Genomic DNA, 20,267 nt, shown 5'->3' with positions numbered 1-20,267 from the left:
TGCATCTTGAAGAGGGGCGAGATATAAATAATTTATTATTATTATTATTATTATTGTTGTTGTTGTTGTTGTTGTATAATATTGATTGTATGAAATTCTAGTTTCAATAAAGTTTTAAAATAAAAAAATTAAAAAGGAAAAAAGGGGGGGAAAAAGCCAATAGCAGCGCCAAAAACAATGCAATCTTGTCCAAAATGACTTGGAGACAGACAGAGAACAACAACAACAACAACACGGGCAAAAAGTGCTTGTCTCGGAAGTGCAGTTCCGCAGCGTCATTCTAAATGTCTACCTCTATGTTTTTGTACGTCTGCGTGCGTTCGTCACGATTTGCGGACGTAGAAAGTCCGCGCTGACGCTCGGGAGAGCTAAGGGCGGAAGCGTTGCCCTTACGATGGGAGACATGTCACTCTAAAATTCCTAGCTCTATGTTTCCGTGCGTCTGCGTGCGTTCGTCTCTATTTGCTGACGTAGAAGAGGCGCGCTGACGGCCGGAGGAGCTAAGGGCGGAAGCGTTGCCCTTACTTATGGCAGCGATGGCGGCAGCGGATCCAGGCCCGGCTTGTTTGGTTCGAGCCGCCCAGAAGGACGAGGTTTACCGGGCGGCGCTGAGGAGCGGCTCCGGGGCGGCTCTGGGCAGCTTGGCCGGTGAGGAGGGGGTCCCTTTGGCTTCTTAGGCTGCATCCATATTGCAGGGATAACCCACTTTAACTGCCCTGCTGGACTCAGTGCTAGAGGACTCTGGGAAATGTAGTTTTGTGAGAGGTCGAGCCTCCTTTGTTAGAGTGAGCTCTGGCGCCACTAAGAACTACAATTCCCAGGGTTGTTTTTATTTTATACGATTCAAGCAGCCATGCTCTGAAAATACTTATACAGTATATATATATATATGTATGTGCGTGTGTATATGTCTTAAATTATATATCTATATATCTATATCTATCTATCTATAATATATTATATATTATATTACATCTCTGGCTTTTCAACGATTACATTATATATATTATATATATCTTAAATTATATATCTATATATCTAGATCTATATATCTTAAATTATATATCTATATCTATATCTATCTATATATAGAAAATCTTAGATTCCACAAATCAAACCTTGATTTCACCATTTTATAAAACGGAAGACATTTTATTATCCCTTGTATTTAATGGGATTTTTTTTTGGGGGGGGGGAATCCATGGGGCGCCTCCTTTGTTTTAATAATTTAATTGTATTGTTGTTTTTTTAATTATTGAAGGTGGGCGGGTTTGTGGGATATTGTGTTAATTATTGTGTTTAAATGTTGCTATTTTTGCGATTTGTATCTGCTGTTACCCGCCTGGATCCTTAAACAGAGGCTGGATGGCCATCTGTCAGGGATGCTTTGATTCAGAGTTCCTGCATGGCAGAATGGGGTTGGACTGGGTGGCCCTTCTTGGGGTCTCTCCCAACACTATGTTTCTATTCTATTCCTGCTGAAGACATTGAACAGTTTAACTGTGGGATCCCAGTTTGCTTATTGTGTCGTTTGCTCTGTCTCTAGGTGCTAAAACATGGCTGGAGTGGCAGAAGGAAATCGAGCTGTTTGCAGACGTGGCGTATTTCACTCTTACAACCCTTTCAGGTAATTCCTTTACACTCCTTAAACCGGTCTATGCTCAGTTGAGTCTGCTACCATCTCAAATTTAACTTTCTGAGGCTGCGTCCACAGAGCAGAAATCATCCAGTTTGAAGCCACTTTAACCACTGCTACAGAGTTCTGGGAATGGTAACTTGTTGCGGCACCGGACCTCTCAAATGTAGAAGTCTAACTGCTATGGAATTCACATCATCATCATCATCATCATCATCATCATCATCATCATCATCATTTAATGCTGAGTACAGCCTAAACTTGTGCATCACTTCTTCAAGGCAACCATTTGTTCCTGTTGTGTGTTTATTTCTCCAGGTTACCAAACTCTTGGCGAAGAATACGTCGGTATCATCCAAGTGGACGCATCAGGCAAGCGAGTGCCTTCGGTGCTTCGGCGGGCCGCTTTCATTGCTCTGCACGCAGTCTTGCCTTACATGTTAGACAAGGGACTAAAGCACCTGGAACATGAACTCGAGGCAGAATCAGATGGGACGAGGACGCCGCAGAGCGGATACTTGGGTAGACTGAGGAGTCGAAGTTTCTTACAGCGTTGGTTGCGGAAATGGCTCGGCACATTAACAGCGCAGCAGAAGAAAACGCTTGGCCAGTCTGCGTACATCCTCAAGCAAAGCCTCCCACTTCTTCGGAGGCTGCACTTGGCCATCTTTTATATGAATGGTCTCTTCTACCACCTGTCAAAGAGGATGACAGGGATCGCATACGTAAGTGAAAAGCTTCTTTTCGGCATGGAAACATCCAGAGGGTAGCCGTGATGGCCTTGGTTACTTCTGGTAAGGATGGGATAAGGGTGCTTTGATTGTGAGTTCCTGCATGGCAGGGGTTGAACTGGCTGGCCCTTGTGGTCTCTTCCAACTCTGTGATTCTATGACCAGGGCCATTAATACAATCTCTCGCAAATGTCCTTAATCAAATCAGAGCCAGGTCAACCCACTAGTATTGTGGGAATCATAGAATAGAATCACAGAGTTGGAAGAGACCCAATCACCTGCCATGCAGGAATACACAATCAAAGCTCCCTCGACAGATGGCCATCCAGCATCTGTTTAAAGACTTCCAAGGAGGGAGACTCCATCACTCTCCGAGGGAACGTCTTCCATTGCCAAACAGCTCTTGCCGTCAGGAAGCTCCTCCTAATGTTTTGGTAGAATCTCTTTTCCCGCAATTCGAATCCATTGCTCCGAGTCCTGTTCTCTGGAGCTGCAGAAAACAAGCTTGCTCCATCCTCAATGTGACATCTTTAAGGTGAAAGATATAAAATTATTGGTGATATGATAGCCCTGTATAAGTATTTGAAGGGGTGTCATATTGAGGATGGAGCAAGCTTGTTTTCTGCTGCTCCAGAGAATAGGACCTGGAGCAATGGATGCAAACTACATGAAGAGTTTATTAGTGGATGCTTAGTGGCAAAGACGGCAGTGAAGTCTTATTTCTCCACCATCACTGCATCAGTACATCATTGGCTAGCAGAGCTATTTTGAGCAATGAAGAGTCTTTAATGCTGGAGCCCAGAATGGGAAATCTTAGAATCATAGAATCGTAGAGTTGGAAGAGACCCCAAGGGCCATCCAGTCCAACCCCATTCTGCCATGCAGGAACTCTCCATCAAAGCATCCCGACAGATGGCCATCCAGCCTCTGCTTAAGGAAGGAGACTCCACTACAGCTTCTCTAAAGTATTCAATGTTCATCTAAAGCACATCAACAGTATGTGATTTTGCCTATTCCCTGCCCTGACCCAACCTTGCAGCTTCGCTATATGGGATTTGCTGGAGACCAGAGGAAAGTTCGATCCAGCTACAGATGGCTGGGGATTGTCTCACTGCTGCATCTGGCGCTGATGGTTGGCATGCACACCTACAGGTTCCAACAGATGAAAAGGGCAAGGCAAGAATGGAAGCTGCATCGCAACCTGCCCTATCAAAGGTATAGTATCTGGCATTTTGACTGACAGACTGCCAAAATAAAATGGAAGAAGGAAGAGCCCTCCCTCCAATCCATCTGCCTTGGTCCAGGCCTCAGAGGGAGAGAAGAACCACTGGACCTCATCCCCTTTCCCTCCACCATTCCCTTCTCCTTTTGTTTCGTGTCTTTTAAATTGTAGCCTGAGGGCAGGGAACTGTCTGATTAAAAATAATAATTGTAAGCCTCCCTGAGAGCCATTAGGGCTGAAGGGCGGGATATAAATACATAAATAAATAAATAAAATAAAATAAAGCTGCTTGGGGTCTCTTTGGAGGTATGCTGTTTAAATGATGCATGCATCAGACGAATCTGGAAGCTGCACCAAAGCTGCACTCCAGTGCTTAGGAATGGAGTGTGGCTTTGGCGCGCCCTCCGGACTCTTAGGACCCATGCATCATTTAAATAGCATACCTCCAAAGAGACCCAAAGCAGCTTTATTTTGGCAGTCTGTAACAGGCCATAACCAACTCTAGGAGTCTATAAATGTATTCTGTGGTTAAACTTGGCGTCTCATCTCCAAAATATGTCTGTATGTATGTACAAATACAGGTAGTCCAAAATACCCTTCCCCAAAAAATCCCGAAACCAAAACGCTTCTGGTCCAAAGCATTTCGGATAAGGAGTACTCAACATGTATTGTTAATGTATATAAATACATATATATAAGTTTATATGTATGCAAGTACTGTACTTGTAACTCCTGTTAAAAATAAAAAGGAACCTTCCCATTCTCTGAATAGAGGGGCGAAAGGTGAGAGTGCAGTCTGTCCTGGAAGCACCTAAAAGAAGCATTGACTCCCCTTTACTCTCATCCATCCAGTGTTTTGGATGGACACGGTTATGTTGGCCAGGCAATTTATGTTGTTGTTCCAAACCATGAGGGCTAGAAAGACATACTTTTGTTGGGGGATGCTGGTGTCAGCAGAACTTGCAAGTTACACTCTAGATTCCTAAATGTCTCCTAATGCGAGCATATTGGTTGCAGAAACGTTTTCTTCCGTGGGAGTAAGCTGAATGAAAATGATAATTATTTCCCACCTTGTTTCCCGCAGGACTCAGACTGAGGAGCGGTTCCTAAACCGCAGTTCTTACTGCACTCTGTGCTTAGAAGAACGGCAGCATACCACAGCCACTCCATGCGGGCACCTCTTTTGCTGGGAATGTGTCACCGAGTGGTGCAACACAAAGGTATGTACCGACTCTCCTAAATACCTGAACTCGGGCCAGTACCATAATGCGTATTCTTTATATCTCTAACATGAACACAAGTTTTTGCTTAGCTCCAGCAGCTTCTATAGACATTATTTACCTCCAGCTTTGAATGCATTTGACCTAACATCAACAGCACTCACAAGCTATGAACTAAAGTATGTGTTATATGACGAATGCCAGAAGGCTACTCCGCAGTGTATCCAGCTACGTTTCAGATGTTTTTATTACTATTTGGTTATATTATTTGTTTGAACCCTTAAGAGAACTATCAGTTAGGTGTAAGTCAAGCAAGGGGACCAGTGGCCCTCTATGTATGTTTTACTTCTAGCTTCCAATGACTCTGGAAGTATGAGAATCACCATTCAAAACTATCTGTAGGGTCATAACTACACCTTGTGCAGATATTAGCAAGCTAGACTGACCAAAGTATTGAAAGCTTCAGGAATGTTGTTTCTCATTAAGCTCCATCATTTCATTATCTTTTACATTCTATTCTATATTCTACTATATTAAAATTATTACTATAAGTCTTACCTTCGAAGTGACGGCAACTGTCGTGGTTGACAAGTAACTATTCAAGCCTAACACCTGCAAGCTTCGGTACCACAAAAGAGGTCAAAATAAGCCACTCTTGAGTTCCAGTTTTGGGGAAAGAGTGAAATATACATCAATAGAACAACAACAACAGGCAACATTTGAAAAGAAACCAGCCAAAGATAATGAGGGATGCTTGTTTGGCTAAAACATTTCAGAAGGGTGCATTTTCTAATCCTACTTTACTTATTCTCCCTTTCCAGGCTGAGTGCCCATTATGTAGAGAGAAATTCCATCCACAGAAGCTGATTTACCTGCGACACTATCAATGAGACACTATCAATGAGATTTCCTGGCCAGACTCTCAGATGGTGAAATGCTTGGAGCCGACAAAAGTACAATTTTCAATCAATGATATGCAAGACTTTATTTTGATGTTAAATTCCTGCAATAAAAAACTGAGCAGCCAAACGCTAGTTTTACTGCCTTTACAGGGTGATAAGAACTTCTCACTTAACACAAAGCCATAGTATCCATACCTTGGCTTGTTAAAATAAATCTATCCAGCCATTTTAGGGGGAGTAGGCATCAACCAGATCCCACTGCTTTTGAAAAATAGGATTTTTCTGCCTAAGTGGCGAGTTCGAGTTTAAAATAATTCCCACTTGCCATAATATCTAGGCTGTTGCAAATCTTGTATTTCTAGCTTAAGTGTCTCTAGGAAGAAGGCTCTACTAGCAGTTAACTAAACGTGTTAATCCAGGCTTTTTGGAACAACGTAGAAGGGCTCTACATTCAAATGCTCTAAATGCATTGGAGTTCGTATAGCTTTTAAAGTGCTGTGAAGTCAATGTAGACCAGTGGTTCCCAACGTGTGGGTTGGGACCCCTTTGGGGGTCGAATGACCCTTTCATGGGGGTCGCCTAAGACCATTGGAAAACACCTATTTAATTACAGTTATGAAGTAGCAATGAAAATAATTTCATGGGGTTGGGTCGCCACAACATGAGGAACTGTATTAAAGGGTTGCAGCATTAGGAAGGTTGGGAACCAATGATGTAGACATTCACAGTTTGGCTATGATCTGGCTAGACCTATCCCACAGGAGTAAGGAATACACTGTACAATGTTACAATATAGGAAAGAGGTGCCTCAGTCAAAGGCTGGCGTGAAAGAAGACATTTCCTAGATGCAGTGGGAGGAAAAGGCGTTTCATCCTGTAGTGTCATATATATATATATATATATCCCCCTGCAGTGATGCGCCACAAGACATATGTGGAGTATTATGGATTCTAGGCAGCAAGTGAAAAGATGGAGAACTATGGCCCCATACAGACAGGCCAAAATAAAGCTGCTTCGGGTCACTTTGGAGGTATGCTGTTTCAATGATGCATGAGTCCTAAGAGCCCGGAAGCTGCACCAAAGCTGCGTAGGACTGGATCTTGGCTTTGGCACGGCTTCTGGTCTCTTAATAAGCATGCATCATTGAAACAGCATGCCTCCAAAGTGACCTGAAGCAGCTTTATTTTGGTCTGTCTGTATGGGGCCTTAATGTGTAAAGTAAGCATTTAATACCTTCCTTTTTAGTCTGTTACTACAGGCTCTACTCATCATATTCTGAAATCCAGTTTGTACACACACTCCTGTACCACTTTTTATGAGGCATCATACACCTGAATAATTTAAACTCAGTAGTTTTCAACGGAATTTGTTTCTGTGGATGTGTTTCAATTTGTTTCCTATTAATGTTATGCAGAAGCTCTCACAACGTCCTAATACTGGAGAGGGAAATAATCTGTAGCGTAACTCATATCTTTCTGACCAGTAGAGCGTGAATATTTCCTTTTACAACTGGTTGCAAACAGTTAACATTCTGCTCTATATATTGGGATAATAGTGCAAACTGGTTCTTTTAAGACTGACCTCAAACACAAACACACACCCCATATATTCTCTCACACAACCAGCTTATATAGATCTGTCTCTGGACTCTCCACTTCATCCTGTGCATCTGTGGAAGTAGGTTCAAGTCTAAGAAAGCACATGCCACCAACATCTTTCTTCCAGTTAAGTTTCAAAGGTGCTGCAAGATCCCTTTGCATACTGGTTTTCCAGACTAACATGGCTATGTCTTTGAATTCAACCTCAAATACGATATGTTACTCCACAAGATTCAAGGATGCTGTTGAGAGTAAGGCTTTCCGGTATGTTGGTGTTATAAAAACTATTGAATCCAGAAAAGGGGCACCATCTTTTAATAAAGTTGGGAATTTAAAAAAAAAAAGTCGATCAGTAAAATCGTTTATAGCTGTATAATAACATCAAAAATTTGTACATGCAGGTCAATATTTCTCTCCATAGAAAATTAGAAGCTGTGTTAAAACCCACAAAGTCTCCTCATCTGCCATGGCAAGCCTCTTGGAAAAGACTACATGAAATAAACTTAAGTCCATTTACAAAGAAAGAGAGAGAGAGAAAATCAGTTTCAGGGAAAAGTCAGTAACTGCTACCTAATATATTGATAATCCCATGTCTTTAGCAAAACAAAAACAAGACCATGATAGTTAGGAATAATATCGAACCGTCACGAAAGAGCCGGAGATCAGCCTCTTCTTCGCCATAATAGCTAAATAAAACCTTGCGTTTTGAAAATCAAGAAACACAAGGCAGGCTTGTTTTAAAATTGCAATTTCCCCTCTAAGCAGAAGTACCATGGAAAAATAGTTATTATACCAGAGGTCTCTCTAAAACAGACTTCTAGTTAAACCTTGGATCTTACAAAGCGCAATGAGAGGTTTAAAAAGTCTGGACGTAACGCGACCATCGGAGTCTTGTTTTCCTGTCATATAGCATTTGAACAATCTAGAGGAGGCAGGGCAACCAGGGACCAAAATATATATTAGTTTAAACTGTTAAAACTCTGTTCCACCTTAAGCTTAAATGGAGGCCCTATAACGCTTTAAAGGTTACATCCTCATGTTCCTATGCCTTGCAATGTGTGCACAAACACAGCCGCTCTGCAGTATGCCCAAGGCGCTCTCTCAAAAGACAACCAAGCCCTGAAGTCCACAAACATGTCGGAGCCGGCTGTGTATAGTTCCTATGAGCGTTTTGCGCACACATGGAAACACAAGTGTGGCTTGTACTTGCCTCCCAGGAAAGACAGTGAGGGGAGAAAACAGCTCTTGGGCACGTGAAACAGCAACTTGTTGCCAAAGGACACCGAATTCGAGACGAAGTTGTCAAATGCCAGTATCCTCCTGAAATACTTAAAGAGAGAGAGAAAAAATGCTTGGCCCACAATAAACTGAAGGTAAAAGTTCTAACTGCCCTCTTAGTGATGACTTAGTATGAAGAAAAGAGGCATTGTTACAATGGCTCAAAACCGGTCTTTTAATTACAATGTAAGGAGTTGGTCAGCAGGCTCAAGTGTGATTTCTAGCTGGCAAAGGTCTTCCCCACTTCTTCCTTCCCTTTGTATTTCCTCTTGCCATGCGTGAAGGGTATATATCGGTATTTTATCATATGCTGCGGGAGGGAAAAGAGAAAATATTCAGGACACACCTTATAGTTCCCTTCCTCTTCCAACCCCAGCACATGTCCACTGGTCAAGCACAACCCAATATCTACACTATAGGATGCTCTTGTTGGAAAATAGACATTTATGACCTCCGACAAAGCACCCAATGACCCAGAGGAGTCAGAAAATCACACCAAGAAAAGGGGATATTTCAATTACGAAGGACAGCGTACAGCCTTAGAGTCCTACCTTGATTTGTCTCTTCATGGTGATGCAGAAAAGCATAATGAAATACATCACAAGAATTGGCCAAAAAACTGGAACGTTGAAAGCCTCAAAGAATGTACATGTCATTGCGACAAGGATGCCTTTTGTAGCAGAGTGCCTGGAAGGAAAAGGGAAAGGTAGCCATTGCAATAAAGGTCTTTTAAAGCTATTGAATCTCAATTCAGATGTCTTTCTGGATCTCTAGCATGCCCCATCTCCTCCTAAGATAAACTGGTCCATTTTCCTGCTTTCTCCTGATCAGTTTGCACTAAAATCTGATTCAGGAAGCTACAGTTATATCAGCATTTGGAGTGGAAATGCTAATGACACCTTCCTACTTCAAACAACTGGGATGAAATACGCTTACAAACAAACCCATGAAGTAGAGAGGGAAGAGCAATCTGGGAAAGGGAGATGGAAAAGAGGAGTAACAACACTGCTGAAATCGTTTGTATGGGATTGACGGTACCTACATTTCAGTCAAGAATAAACATTGTACCTGAACGGGGAGCATCCTACTGTTCCAAATCATGAAGGAGTGGCAATGCGTGTTTTTGCCTTCAGTCGACTGATGGTGACACCATGAATTTCATAGTGTTTTCTTAGGCCTGTTACAGACTGCCAAAATAAAGCTGCTTTGGGTCTCTTTGGAGGTATGCTGTTTAAATGATGCATGCATCCTAAGAATCCGGAAGCTGCACCAAAGCTGCACTCCAGTGCTTAGGAATGGAGTGTGGCTTTGGCGCAACCTCCAGACTCTTAGGACCCTTGCATCATTTAAATAGCATACCTCCAAAGAGACCTGAAGCAGCTTTATTTTGGCAGTCTGTAACAGGCCTTAGGCAAGGAATAGGGGTTGTTTTGCCAGTTCCTTCCTCTGGAATAGAGCCTATGGCACCTAGCATTTCTTGGTGGTCTCCATCCAAGTACTAACCAGAGCTGACCATCTTAGCTTCTGAGATCAGACAGAACCTGGTGCCTTTAGGTATTAAAGCCAGGAAGCGGCAACACCAGCCATAATGACATCTTAAAATGAAAAGTATTGGAATGCTAGAGATTTGGGGGAAGTTGTCAATTGGAAGTGAGCTTTGGGTCTGCAGCAAAGGATTCCCATGCCTATCTAAGAGAGCAGAAAGCTGGTGGAGTGAGAAGTAAGAGCAGGAAAATAGAAGTTACTCACCAGAATTTGAACTCTGGCAGCCTTCGGATGAAGGGACGAAATTCCTCATTTTGCTTTGTAGGTAATGAAGGACCCTCATCTGAAGAGAGGAGGAAATGCGAGATCTTAAAATAAAGAATTCCATCATAGATTGTTTAACTACTAGTAGTTAAAGGCAGAGTCATAGCTCAGTGTTACATAGGCCCCAGTTTCAAACCCTGCAGTCTCCAGGGTTTCATTGGCACCAACTATGATTTTAGTTTGGCATCAAGCTAAAATACAGATCTTGATCAAAAACAGAATGGTCCCCAAATATGGTTTTAATAATGTGGTCCATAATAGGATTATATGACAGTTAATTAAAACAAAACAGCAGCAGTACCAACAGTACAAGATTAAAACAAGAGTAGGAATGTTCTTTATACCTGAATCTTCCATTAAAGAGGGATCTACCTTTGGCGACAAGAAAGCTATGAAAAGGTTTAAGTGGTAGATGCCCAAGGCATATGTCACAATGTACCAACCCTGGAAAGGAAAGACAAAAGGATGGGTGGGGGAAATCGAGAACGTCAAATAGTGAATCAATCTAAAGTACACAACACAAAAACACACAGTCACACACCTATGTTGCCCACAGCTTGGAAGGATATGAAACTGACTATTAAAAACATTGGCGGGATACAAACCGCCATATAGTACGTCTTCTATACGTACTAGGGTTAGGAAGGGGCGGTGCTTCCGCACCCCCCTAACCCTAGTACGTATAGAATACGTACAACATGGCGGCGCCCCTTCCACATGGGGGCCGCCATGTTTACGTACTGGACGCATAGCGTCCAGACGTGTTGCGGCGCCTATGACGTCGCGAGTCCGCGCCAGGCGCCTCGCGACGTCATAAAGGCGCCGCAAAAAGAAGCTCCGAAATGGAGCTTCTTTTTTGCTCCGCGCGGGAGCCGCGCGGTTTGGCTGCTGCGGCTCCCTCGCGGAGCAAATGGCGCCGGCGGGAGACCGCCGCAAAGCGGCGGTCTGTATCCCGCCATTGAGAAGCAGCAGGAGAATATAAAGCAAGCAATGTATGAGAAATGAAACCCTTGTTATCCGCTGGAGTTTGGTTCCAAGATCCCCCATGGATAACAAAATCTGTGTATGCTCAAGTCTTATTAAATACAATGGCATAGCGAAATGGTGTCCCTTATATAAAAAGGGGATTTGATATTGAAATTTATACTTTTATTGAACATTTACAACCGTGGATGCTTGAATCCATGTTTAAAAAAATCCGTGTATAAGAAGGGCCGACTGTATACAGTGGGTCCTTAGTGTTGGCTGGGGTTTGGTTCCAGGAGCCCTCATGGATACCAAAATCTGTGTGTGCTCAAGTCCCATTATGTACATGGATATAGTAAAATGGTGTCCCTTAAATGGTAAAATCAAGGTTTTCGTGCATGCAGAATCCGTGGCTACAGAGGGTTGGCTGCAAAACAAATTCAAACCCTTCTAGATGTTTGGAGCTACAAATCTGATAACCCTTGCCCATTTTCTAAGCTGGCTTGGGTTTATGAAGCTGTAGTTCTAAACCTACCCCAATCTAAACCAAGCAGAACCAAGACGCAAAGTGCACAATGAGGGAGACGACAAGAGGGGGGCCGAGGACAGATCTAAGCTGAAATAAGGGGAGATACGAGAGATTGGATGCTTTTTCTTGGGGAAGAGGGAAAGGGTAAGGGGTCTTGAATGTATAAACAAGGAACATAGCAAGATGAAGGTAGGTGCGATGTCAGGAACATGATAAACTCATCAGTGTTTCACAAACAAAAACCTCCAGTTCTTTTAAGATGAATGTTATTTCCTTTTACAACCTGGTGATTTTTAATTTATGTATTTATAGATAAGATGACAACCTGCTGCTACAAATCAGTAGTGTGCCTAGCATTGTATTACAGCTGACCGTGGTTGTAAGCTACCGACTAATGTTCTGGCCTCTTACCTGCAGTAAATAAACTCTGATCATGTAGATAAAACTTAAGCCCAACGTTACAACCCATCGTACTGCAGTGTAAGGAGTAGATTTGTCTAACCAGGACTGGTAAATCTAGAAGAAAGATAATATTAAATGTTCAGTATTACTCATTATAAGGACCCTATAGATTATAATATATCTATATATAGATATAGATATAGATATAGATATAGAGATAGAGATATATATCCCACCAAGTCCCCCTGATTCAACTATAGTTCTGGGAAGTTGGGGGCGTGAAACTACCACACTAGGAGTCTCACTTGTTGGATTAATGCATTTCTTGCAAGCCAGTGTGGCATAGCGATTAGAGCATTGGCACCACAGCTCTGGACACCAGGGTTTGAATCCCCTCTTGACCCTTAGGTGCGTTACAGAGCGCTGAGAAGCGGCAGGCCGCCACCGCCGCCGGTTGCAGTGCGAAGGAGCCCCAGCGTCCAAACCGCGCGGCTCCTCCGCGCTGGAAATAAGAAGCCCCAAAATGGCGCTTCTCTTTGCAGTGCGCTAATGATGCCGCGAGGCACCAATGGCGCACTTGCGGCATCATTTGCGCTGCGCAACGTGCAAACGCAATATGTCCACTACATCAAGATGGCAGCCCCCGTGTGGAACGGGCGCCGCCATTTTGTACGGACTCAGTCCGTATTAGGGTAGGGGCGTCCGGAAGGGATGCCCCTTCTCAACCCTAATACATACCAAGGCAACCCTAGCACGCCGCTTTGGCGTGTCTGTAATGCGCCTTAGACTCTGGAATTCCTTTCCCAGAGAAGTCAGAATGGCAACCTCATTGCTGTCCTTCTTTAAACCTTTAAATCTTTAAATAATGGGCTGGGGGTGTTGTATAAAAGGCACACAACAACAACAACAACAACAACAAGGCATCTCTTAGCCAACTGTGCGAAACCAACCTGTCCAAGTCTTGTGAAAAATCTATAGACCACTGAAGGCTTGCCATGGATGGAATCACCAGTGCTGTCTCCTTCTGACATTTTTTGCTGTGGAAACAAAACAAAAACAACATTAACAACATAATTTTGGCATACTACACTTCCACCAAGTTAAATTCAAGAAACTGCATTAGGCTGAGTTTGGTGAAACAAAACGTCCGAAGTACATGAGTCCTTGCAAACCTAGAGATATGTATTTCTTCTGTAGAGTCCACAGAAATTACAACACTTTGAACTTTCCAAATGAAAAAGGATTATTAGTATATTAAATGAAGAGTGCGTATATTCTGCAAAACATTTTCAAACAAAGAGCCCAACTTGATATAGATAGCAGCAAAGGGAGGCAGGAAAACATGTTGTGAGCTTATGACGCTCCACTGGCAAACCATACAAAACATGACAACGGTTGAAAACACACTGTAGAAATAATCTGGTTCAAGACTGCTTTAACTGCCCTGGCTCAGTGAATCCTGGGCATTATAGTTTATTGTGGCACCAGATGTCTCTGACCCAGAAGGCTAAATATCTCACAAAACTACAGTTCTCAGACTTCCCTAGCATTGAGCCAGGGCAGTCAAAGTGGTCTCAAACTGGATTATTTCTGTGGTGTGTTTTGGACCAATATTAGTCACAAGCCTGCATTGTGTCACGATGTGGCTGTTCTCAATTCAGACATTGTAGGAAGGACATTCACGCGGGCCAGCCATTCCTCCTCCTGGTCATGTGGGTACTGCAGGAAATAAAACTAAGGCCTGTTACAGACTGCCAAAATAAAGCTGCTTTGGGTCTCTTTGGAGGTATGCTGTTTAAATGATGCATGCATCCTAAGAATCCGGAAGCTGCACCAAAGCTGCACTCCGGTGCTTAGGAATGGAGTGTGGCTTTGGCGCGACCTCCGGACTCTTAGGACCCATGCATCATTTAAATAGCATACCTCCAAAGAGACCCAAAGCAGCTTTATTTTGGCAGTCTGTAACAGGCCTAAATTCCATTAGCAAGACAAAAAGAGATCCAAGCAGCCTCAGTCCTTTCTGAGCCTCGAACGCTTGCAAAATGTATTCTGTGCAGTTTGGTTGGCCAGTACAGGCATCCCTGCTTTGTAGATTTTGGGTGTTATTGTGCTTTACTGTATGACCAGTGGAGCTTTGAACGCTTGCAACATGTATTTTGTGCCGTTTGGCTGGCCCACAAGGGACTTGCTGTTTTGTGGATGTGGGATGTTACTGTAATTTGCTACACGGCCAACACAGCTACCACTGGATATGTTTTCTTCGTATAGAGGAAAATGTTGGCCCTCGTGGTCTTTCTGATTTATGAAGGTGCTGTTATTTCCCTGTTCAGTCATGATTCGAAGACTCTCAGCAGCAGCAGCTGCTGCTGTGCCACATCACCCAAAGCAAAAAGCGATAGGACTTCCTGGTGTGTCATCGCCAAAGGGCAGGGCCACGTTCCTATGAGTCAGAGAGAAAGCACTTCTATTGGCACAGAAGTATAGGAAAGCACTGTAGTAAGTAGAAATTGGAACAAAAAGGGCTAGGGAGGGAGAAACCATAATGAAATTACACCTGGGGGGGGGGGGGGGAGTCAGTCTTGAGCAAGGAAATCTATGAGCTTGACATATTAATGTGGAGATCCCTTGCACTTTCTGGGTGTTGTTAATGGTAAGGCAATCATGCAAGAGCCATCTGACACTTCCAGAAATACAACTCTAACACCCCAGAATTTTTCAAAGCAGGTCAAGGTACCAAGAAACAAAACAGATAAATCTAAGAGCCGAAAGACCAAAGGAGACACAGGTCCAAAATATTCCTGACTCAGGTTCAAGTCAGTGAGAAGGAAAAGTTATCCCATAAAGGTATGAAGCAACCAGGCAGTCGCACCATAGTTGTTCTTCTGTGCCTTCAAGTCATTATTTAGCAAGATTTATTCACAGAAGGATTGCCATGGCCTTCCCCTGAGGCTGAGAGAGTGTGACTTGCCCAAGGTCCCCCAGTGGGTCTCATGGCCAAACTCGGAATCGAATCCTGATCTCCTGGGCCATAGTCCAGCACTCAAAATCATAATCCTGCCATAAGGGTTAGAGAAATGTTCCTCTTTCCCTTTCCAAGAGCTACCAGCTTCTAGGTATCTACAAAGATCCTGCACAAGATGCATAACTTTACGATGGCAGAGCTGTGTCACCAACACAATACGCAACACTGAAACAATACACAGACCAAAAAAAACCTGAGGAAGTAGACTGAAGTCTACGAAAGCTCATGCTGCCAACTTCTTTCTTTCAGTTAGTCTCAAAGGTGCTACAAGATCTCTCAACACGGCTATATCTTCCAATTCTACCTGAAAGAAAGAAGTTGGCAACATGAGTTTTCATTGACTTCAGTCTACTTCCTCAGATGTATTTGGAAGTACAATGAAGTCTACGAAAGCTCATGCTGCCAACTTCTTTCTTTCAGTTAGTCTCAAAGTCACTACAAGATCTCTCTACATCCTGAACAACACACAACTATGCTAGTGAACAAGGTACAACATGCAATGTATGTCCCATTGCTCAGTGAGGTTCTCCTAATGTGCAACAGGACACTTTGGCGATCGGGAGACATTGTATATTAGGATACACTGCACAACGGCTCCGCAGGCACAATGGTCCCAACAAATGGCACAGCTCCATCTCCACTCTCTTCCTGCAAATAGCAACACTGCACAACAACACAATCCAATTTTATATGATCGTAGGCCGGTTTAACTACCCAAAAAGATGCCAGCTGAACATGTTTCTTACCACCACATGATTACTGTGAACTTATGGCGACCCTAAGGCAAACATATCACAGGGTTTTCTGGGGCTGAGAGTGTGTTACTCACCCAAGGTGACCCATTGGGTTTCCATAGCTGAGCTACGAATCAAATCCTGACTTCCAGAGCTGCAGTCCAATACTCAGCCACTACACTAATTGTCAATGAGCCCCAGGCAGCATGGCAATTCTGGGATTTGTAGCCCCAAAAGGTAATGTTTCCAGTCTGCAAGTTGCTTGAACAACAGCTTTTCTTTATATAAACCCTATCAACCAATTTGAATTTGTATCTATAGCCCCATACAGACAGGCCAAAATAAAGCGGCTTCGAGTCACTTTGGAGGTATGCTATATAAATGATGCATGCATCCTAAGAGTCCGGAAGCCGCGCCAAAGCCATGATACAGTCCTAAGGACTGGAGCGCACCTTTGGCACAGCTTCCGGACTCTTAGGACACATGCATCATTGAAACAGCTTACCTCCAAAGTGACTCGAAACAGCTTTACTTTGGCCTGTCTGTATGGGGCCCAAATGTGCTTTCAAGTCACTTGTTGACTTATCACAAACCCATTCATTTTATAGGGTTTTTCGTAGACAAGGTGGTTTTGCCAGTTCCTTCCTCTGAAACAGTGGTTCCCAGACTTGGATCTCCAGATGTTTCGGACCGCTGCTCCCAGAATTCCTGGTTGCCTGGGACTTCAGGGAATTGAAGTTCAAAACAATTGGTGGGCCAAAGTTTGGAGACCACTGCTCCGAAATACAGCCAATAGTACCTGTTATTCCCTGGTGGTCTCCTCTCCAAGTAGTAACCAGAACTGACTCTGCTTAGTTTCTAAGCTGAACACGATCTATTGCTTTAGGATATTTAGGCTTTTTGACCGCAGACAACGATGATGACAATCCCAGAGGAGAGTTTCACTTTCCGGGAAGGGTATTAAAATTGTATGCCAATGCCTTTCACACAATTGCTACAGACTTGAGGGAGGAGGAAGAGGAGGAGGCAGGCAGGCTTCAGTGCCATAAAGTCGAGAGCATGAATATATGCTGCCTAATACAGTTGGCCCTCCACAATTGCCAAATGACAATTTGAATTTTGTAACTACAAGTCTAGAAATGTGACCACAGCCTGTGTATCTATGGCTCCATACAGACAGGCCAAAATAAAGCTGCTTCAGGTCACTTTGGAGTTACGCTGTTTATATGATGCATGCACCTTAAGAGTCTGGAAGCCGCACCAAAGTCATGCTCCACTATTAATAGTAACCAAATGCCTTTGGAGAAGTATGAAACCTCATGTTGCCAACTTCTTTCTCTCATTTTAGTCTTGTAGGTGCTCCAAGACCCCTTTGCAGACTGGTTTCCCAGACTAACATGGCTATGTCTTTGGATTCCTGGTCAGATTAATAATACAATTACCAAGTATATAGAGAGATCTTGCAGCACCTGGAGATGTTTCCTATGTTTCCCTATCGACAAGTAATTCCCAATGTTTCCCTATGGGCAAGGATTCTCCAATGCTTCCCTATGGGCAAGGATTCTCCAATTGTTCCCTATGGGCAAGGATTCCTTAATGTTTCCCTATGGGCAAGTATTCCCCAATGTTTCCCTATGGACAAGTATGGTTTCCCTATGGGCAAGTACTGTCATTTGCTTTAGTATGTCCCCAACAAGATCTCTCTACAAGTGATGATCTGTGAGATGCCATGGGTACCTTTGGGGAGAAATGCAGGGTATATAAATCAAACAAATATATGGGGGGGGGGGGGGAATTGAATAATTGCTGTCAATGGTCCCTATGGAGGTAGATGGGGAGGACAAGAGAGAGAGAAAGGGAGAGTGAAGCGATTCCAATAAACCTGGTACTTAAAGATGATACAAAACTGGGAGGAATAGCTAACACATTGCAAGGCAGGAACATAATTTAAAGGCAGAGAGATCTGGTAGCCCCTTTGAGACTAACCGAAAGAAAGAAGTTGGCAGCATGAGCTTTTGTAGACTTCGGTCTACTTCCTCAGTTTCATATGACTTAAATCTACTTTCTGAGATGGAAAAAGTGGATATATATATGTGTGTGTGTGTGTGTGTGTGTGTGTATATATATATATACACACACACACACACATACATACACACACACACACATCTGAGGTATATGCACCTGATTTATCAGATATATGCATCTGAGGAAGTCTAGGGAAGCCCATGCTGCCAACTTCTTTCTTTCAATGAGTCTCAAAAGGGCTAGAAGATTTCTCCACATATGACAATGCACTGCAATACAAAGCTTTAGTAGAGGCAACAGACCTGCAGACGATACATTAAAAAAAAGGTATCACTTTTAACACAACAGTAGCACATGAAAAAGGTAAATTTGCAACGTATTGAGAAATGTAAATGGTGAGAGAGGAACCCGTTCTCTACAAATGAGAGTCTGTAGAGAGATCTTGCGGCGCCTTTGAGACTCACTGAAAGAACCAAGTAGACTTTAGTCTAGGAAAGTCCATGCTGACAGCTTCTGTCTTTAGTTGGTCTCAAAGGTACTGATTCTACAGACGGCTCCATATCTTTCAATAATAAGAATGGTAGTAGTAACCAAATACATAGGAGGAAGTAGACTCAAGCCCATATCTTTCTACTCTACAATGACCAAGCGGTTATCTGTGAGCCACCTTGGGTCCCTTTTGGGGAGGAAGGTGGGATATATAAATGAAAGGTGGGGAGGAATAATACAATGGCTGTCATTGTTCCCATATAAGTGTAATTGATTTATGGTCTTTGACCAAAACGTCTCAGAGTTAATAAAAAGAAAACTCTGACCAAGAACTAGTGAAAACAAATTAAAGCCCAAATGCACATGGATACAGGAAGCATTGCACATCAACACAGAGGAAACGCAGAAGGGGCCATCCTTTAACATTATGTTCCATCATAGATATAAAGCTGGGGGGGTGGAATGAAACAATTGCTATTGATGGTCCCATATATATGTGTGTGTGTAATATATATATATCGTCATTATATATATACATACATATAGGTGCCATATATATTTATATAGCCGGGGATGAGGGGGAGGAAGAATGAAACAATGGCTGTCAATGGCCCCATATATATACAATGGTCCCACTACATAGGTCCCATATATATATAGTTAGGGGGAGGAGGGGGAACGAAACAATTGCTGTCAATGGTCCCCCCCCCCACACATATATATGGTCCTTATCCATCCATATATATATATATATATATATATATATAAAATGGTCCCACGACATATCACACACACACACACACACACACACACACATATATAGGTCCCATATATATATATATATATATATATATATATATAGTTGGGGGGAGGAGGGGGAACGAAACAATTGCTGTCAATGGTCCCATATATATATATATATATATATATATATATATATATCTCCATACAAACATATATATATATATATATATATATATATATATATAATGGTCTCACTACATATCACGCATATATATAGGTCCCATATATATGGTCGGGGGAGGAGAAGGAATGAAACAATTGCTGTGGTCCTTATACATATATATATATAATGGTCCCATATATATATATATATATATATAGCCCGGGGGGAATGAAACAATTGCTGTCAATGGTCCCTTATGGAGCTGGTCGGCCATGCCAATGAAGCTGGCCCTCCTGCTGCAATGGCAAAGGCGGCTCACAAAAGCATCGCAGCCACATTCGCCTTCAGCGAGTCACACTCTCTCAGCCTCAAAAGGAGGGCTATTGAGGAAACCTCGCTAAGGGAAAAAGGACCATAGAGTCGGGGGAAGGAGAGGAGGGGAAGGGGGCCGAGGTGGGGCCTGCTCCCTGCCCTCGCGGGGGTCCACTTACAGGCCTGGCCGGCGACGGCAGCGGCGTCCCTCCCTCTTCTTCCGCGTCCGGACTCCGCCCCGGATCCACGAAATGGCCGCCTCTGCCAGCGCCAGCGCCGCGCCGGCCGGGCGGGAGTCAGGCTTCAGGGGCAAAAATGGCGCCCACTTCCGCTTCCGGGTCGGGCCTAGTCGTTTCGGGCCTACTCGAGCCTGTTCTAGAGTACTCTACAAAACTCCCTCTTTCACACACTGTGGAAACCAAACACATTTAACTCCATCTTAGTGTGACAAACACCCCCAACGCTTTTCAATGCGGGCCATG

General features: G+C 43.3%; 2 protein-coding genes across 3 annotated transcripts; one reads left to right on the top strand and one right to left on the bottom strand.

Moving 5' to 3' along the window:
• The first annotated feature begins 501 nt into the window (after positions 1-501).
• On the top strand, positions 502-6,543 carry PEX10 (peroxisomal biogenesis factor 10). Its single transcript, XM_089534364.1, has 6 exons — positions 502-648; positions 1,547-1,627; positions 1,955-2,361; positions 3,407-3,582; positions 4,674-4,809; positions 5,631-6,543. Exons 1-6 carry the CDS (start codon positions 528-530, stop codon positions 5,697-5,699), a joined length of 990 nt encoding a protein of 329 aa, XP_089390490.1. The 5' UTR covers positions 502-527; the 3' UTR covers positions 5,700-6,543.
• A 1,063-nt stretch (positions 6,544-7,606) lies between these two features.
• LOC149307739 (protein RER1) lies at positions 7,607-20,242 on the bottom strand. Of its 2 annotated transcripts, XM_089534366.1 has the most exons (9): positions 19,965-20,242; positions 18,234-18,379; positions 13,244-13,330; positions 12,303-12,407; positions 10,741-10,840; positions 10,337-10,415; positions 9,139-9,274; positions 8,771-8,897; positions 7,607-8,637 (listed from the first exon to the last, which is right to left on the bottom strand). In XM_089534366.1, the coding sequence occupies exons 2-8, from the start codon at positions 18,333-18,335 to the stop codon at positions 8,808-8,810; spliced, it is 699 nt and encodes a 232-aa protein (XP_089390492.1). In that variant the 5' UTR covers positions 18,336-18,379; positions 19,965-20,242; the 3' UTR covers positions 7,607-8,637; positions 8,771-8,807. The 2 variants fall into 2 exon arrangements, with proteins under 2 accessions (XP_089390492.1, XP_089390491.1); XM_089534365.1 differs by having other exon boundaries at positions 7,607-8,897; positions 19,965-20,240.
• Between the last annotated feature and the right edge of the window lie 25 nt (positions 20,243-20,267).

Source organism: Sceloporus occidentalis, unplaced genomic scaffold (genome assembly GCF_023333645.1).
Source record: "Sceloporus occidentalis isolate IW3139 unplaced genomic scaffold, rSceOcc1.0.p SCAF_8, whole genome shotgun sequence".
NCBI lineage: Eukaryota > Metazoa > Chordata > Lepidosauria > Squamata > Phrynosomatidae > Sceloporus > Sceloporus occidentalis.
This window is presented reverse-complemented; position numbering and strand designations above follow the sequence as displayed.

What these genes read in the sequence shown, in the direction of transcription:
- PEX10 (XM_089534364.1), top strand. Translation starts at nt 528, where the DNA reads ATGGCAGCGATGGCGGCAGCGGATCCAGGCCCGGCTTGTTTGGTTCGA. An exon ending in GGCTCTGGGCAGCTTGGCCG is followed by an intron (nt 649 to 1,546) that starts GTGAGGAGGGGG and finishes CTCTGTCTCTAG; the next exon opens with GTGCTAAAACATGGCTGGAG. An exon ending in CGCAACCTGCCCTATCAAAG is followed by an intron (nt 3,583 to 4,673) that starts GTATAGTATCTG and finishes TGTTTCCCGCAG; the next exon opens with GACTCAGACTGAGGAGCGGT.
- LOC149307739 (XM_089534366.1), bottom strand. Translation starts at nt 18,335, where the DNA reads ATGTGGAGAAATCTTCTAGCCCTTTTGAGACTCATTGAAAGAAAGAAG. An exon ending in TCAGAGTTTATTTACTGCAG is followed by an intron (nt 10,841 to 12,302) that starts GTAAGAGGCCAG and finishes TTTCCTTTCCAG; the next exon opens with GGTTGGTACATTGTGACATA. An exon ending in CCATGAAGAGACAAATCAAG is followed by an intron (nt 8,898 to 9,138) that starts GTAGGACTCTAA and finishes TCCCTCCCGCAG; the next exon opens with CATATGATAAAATACCGATA.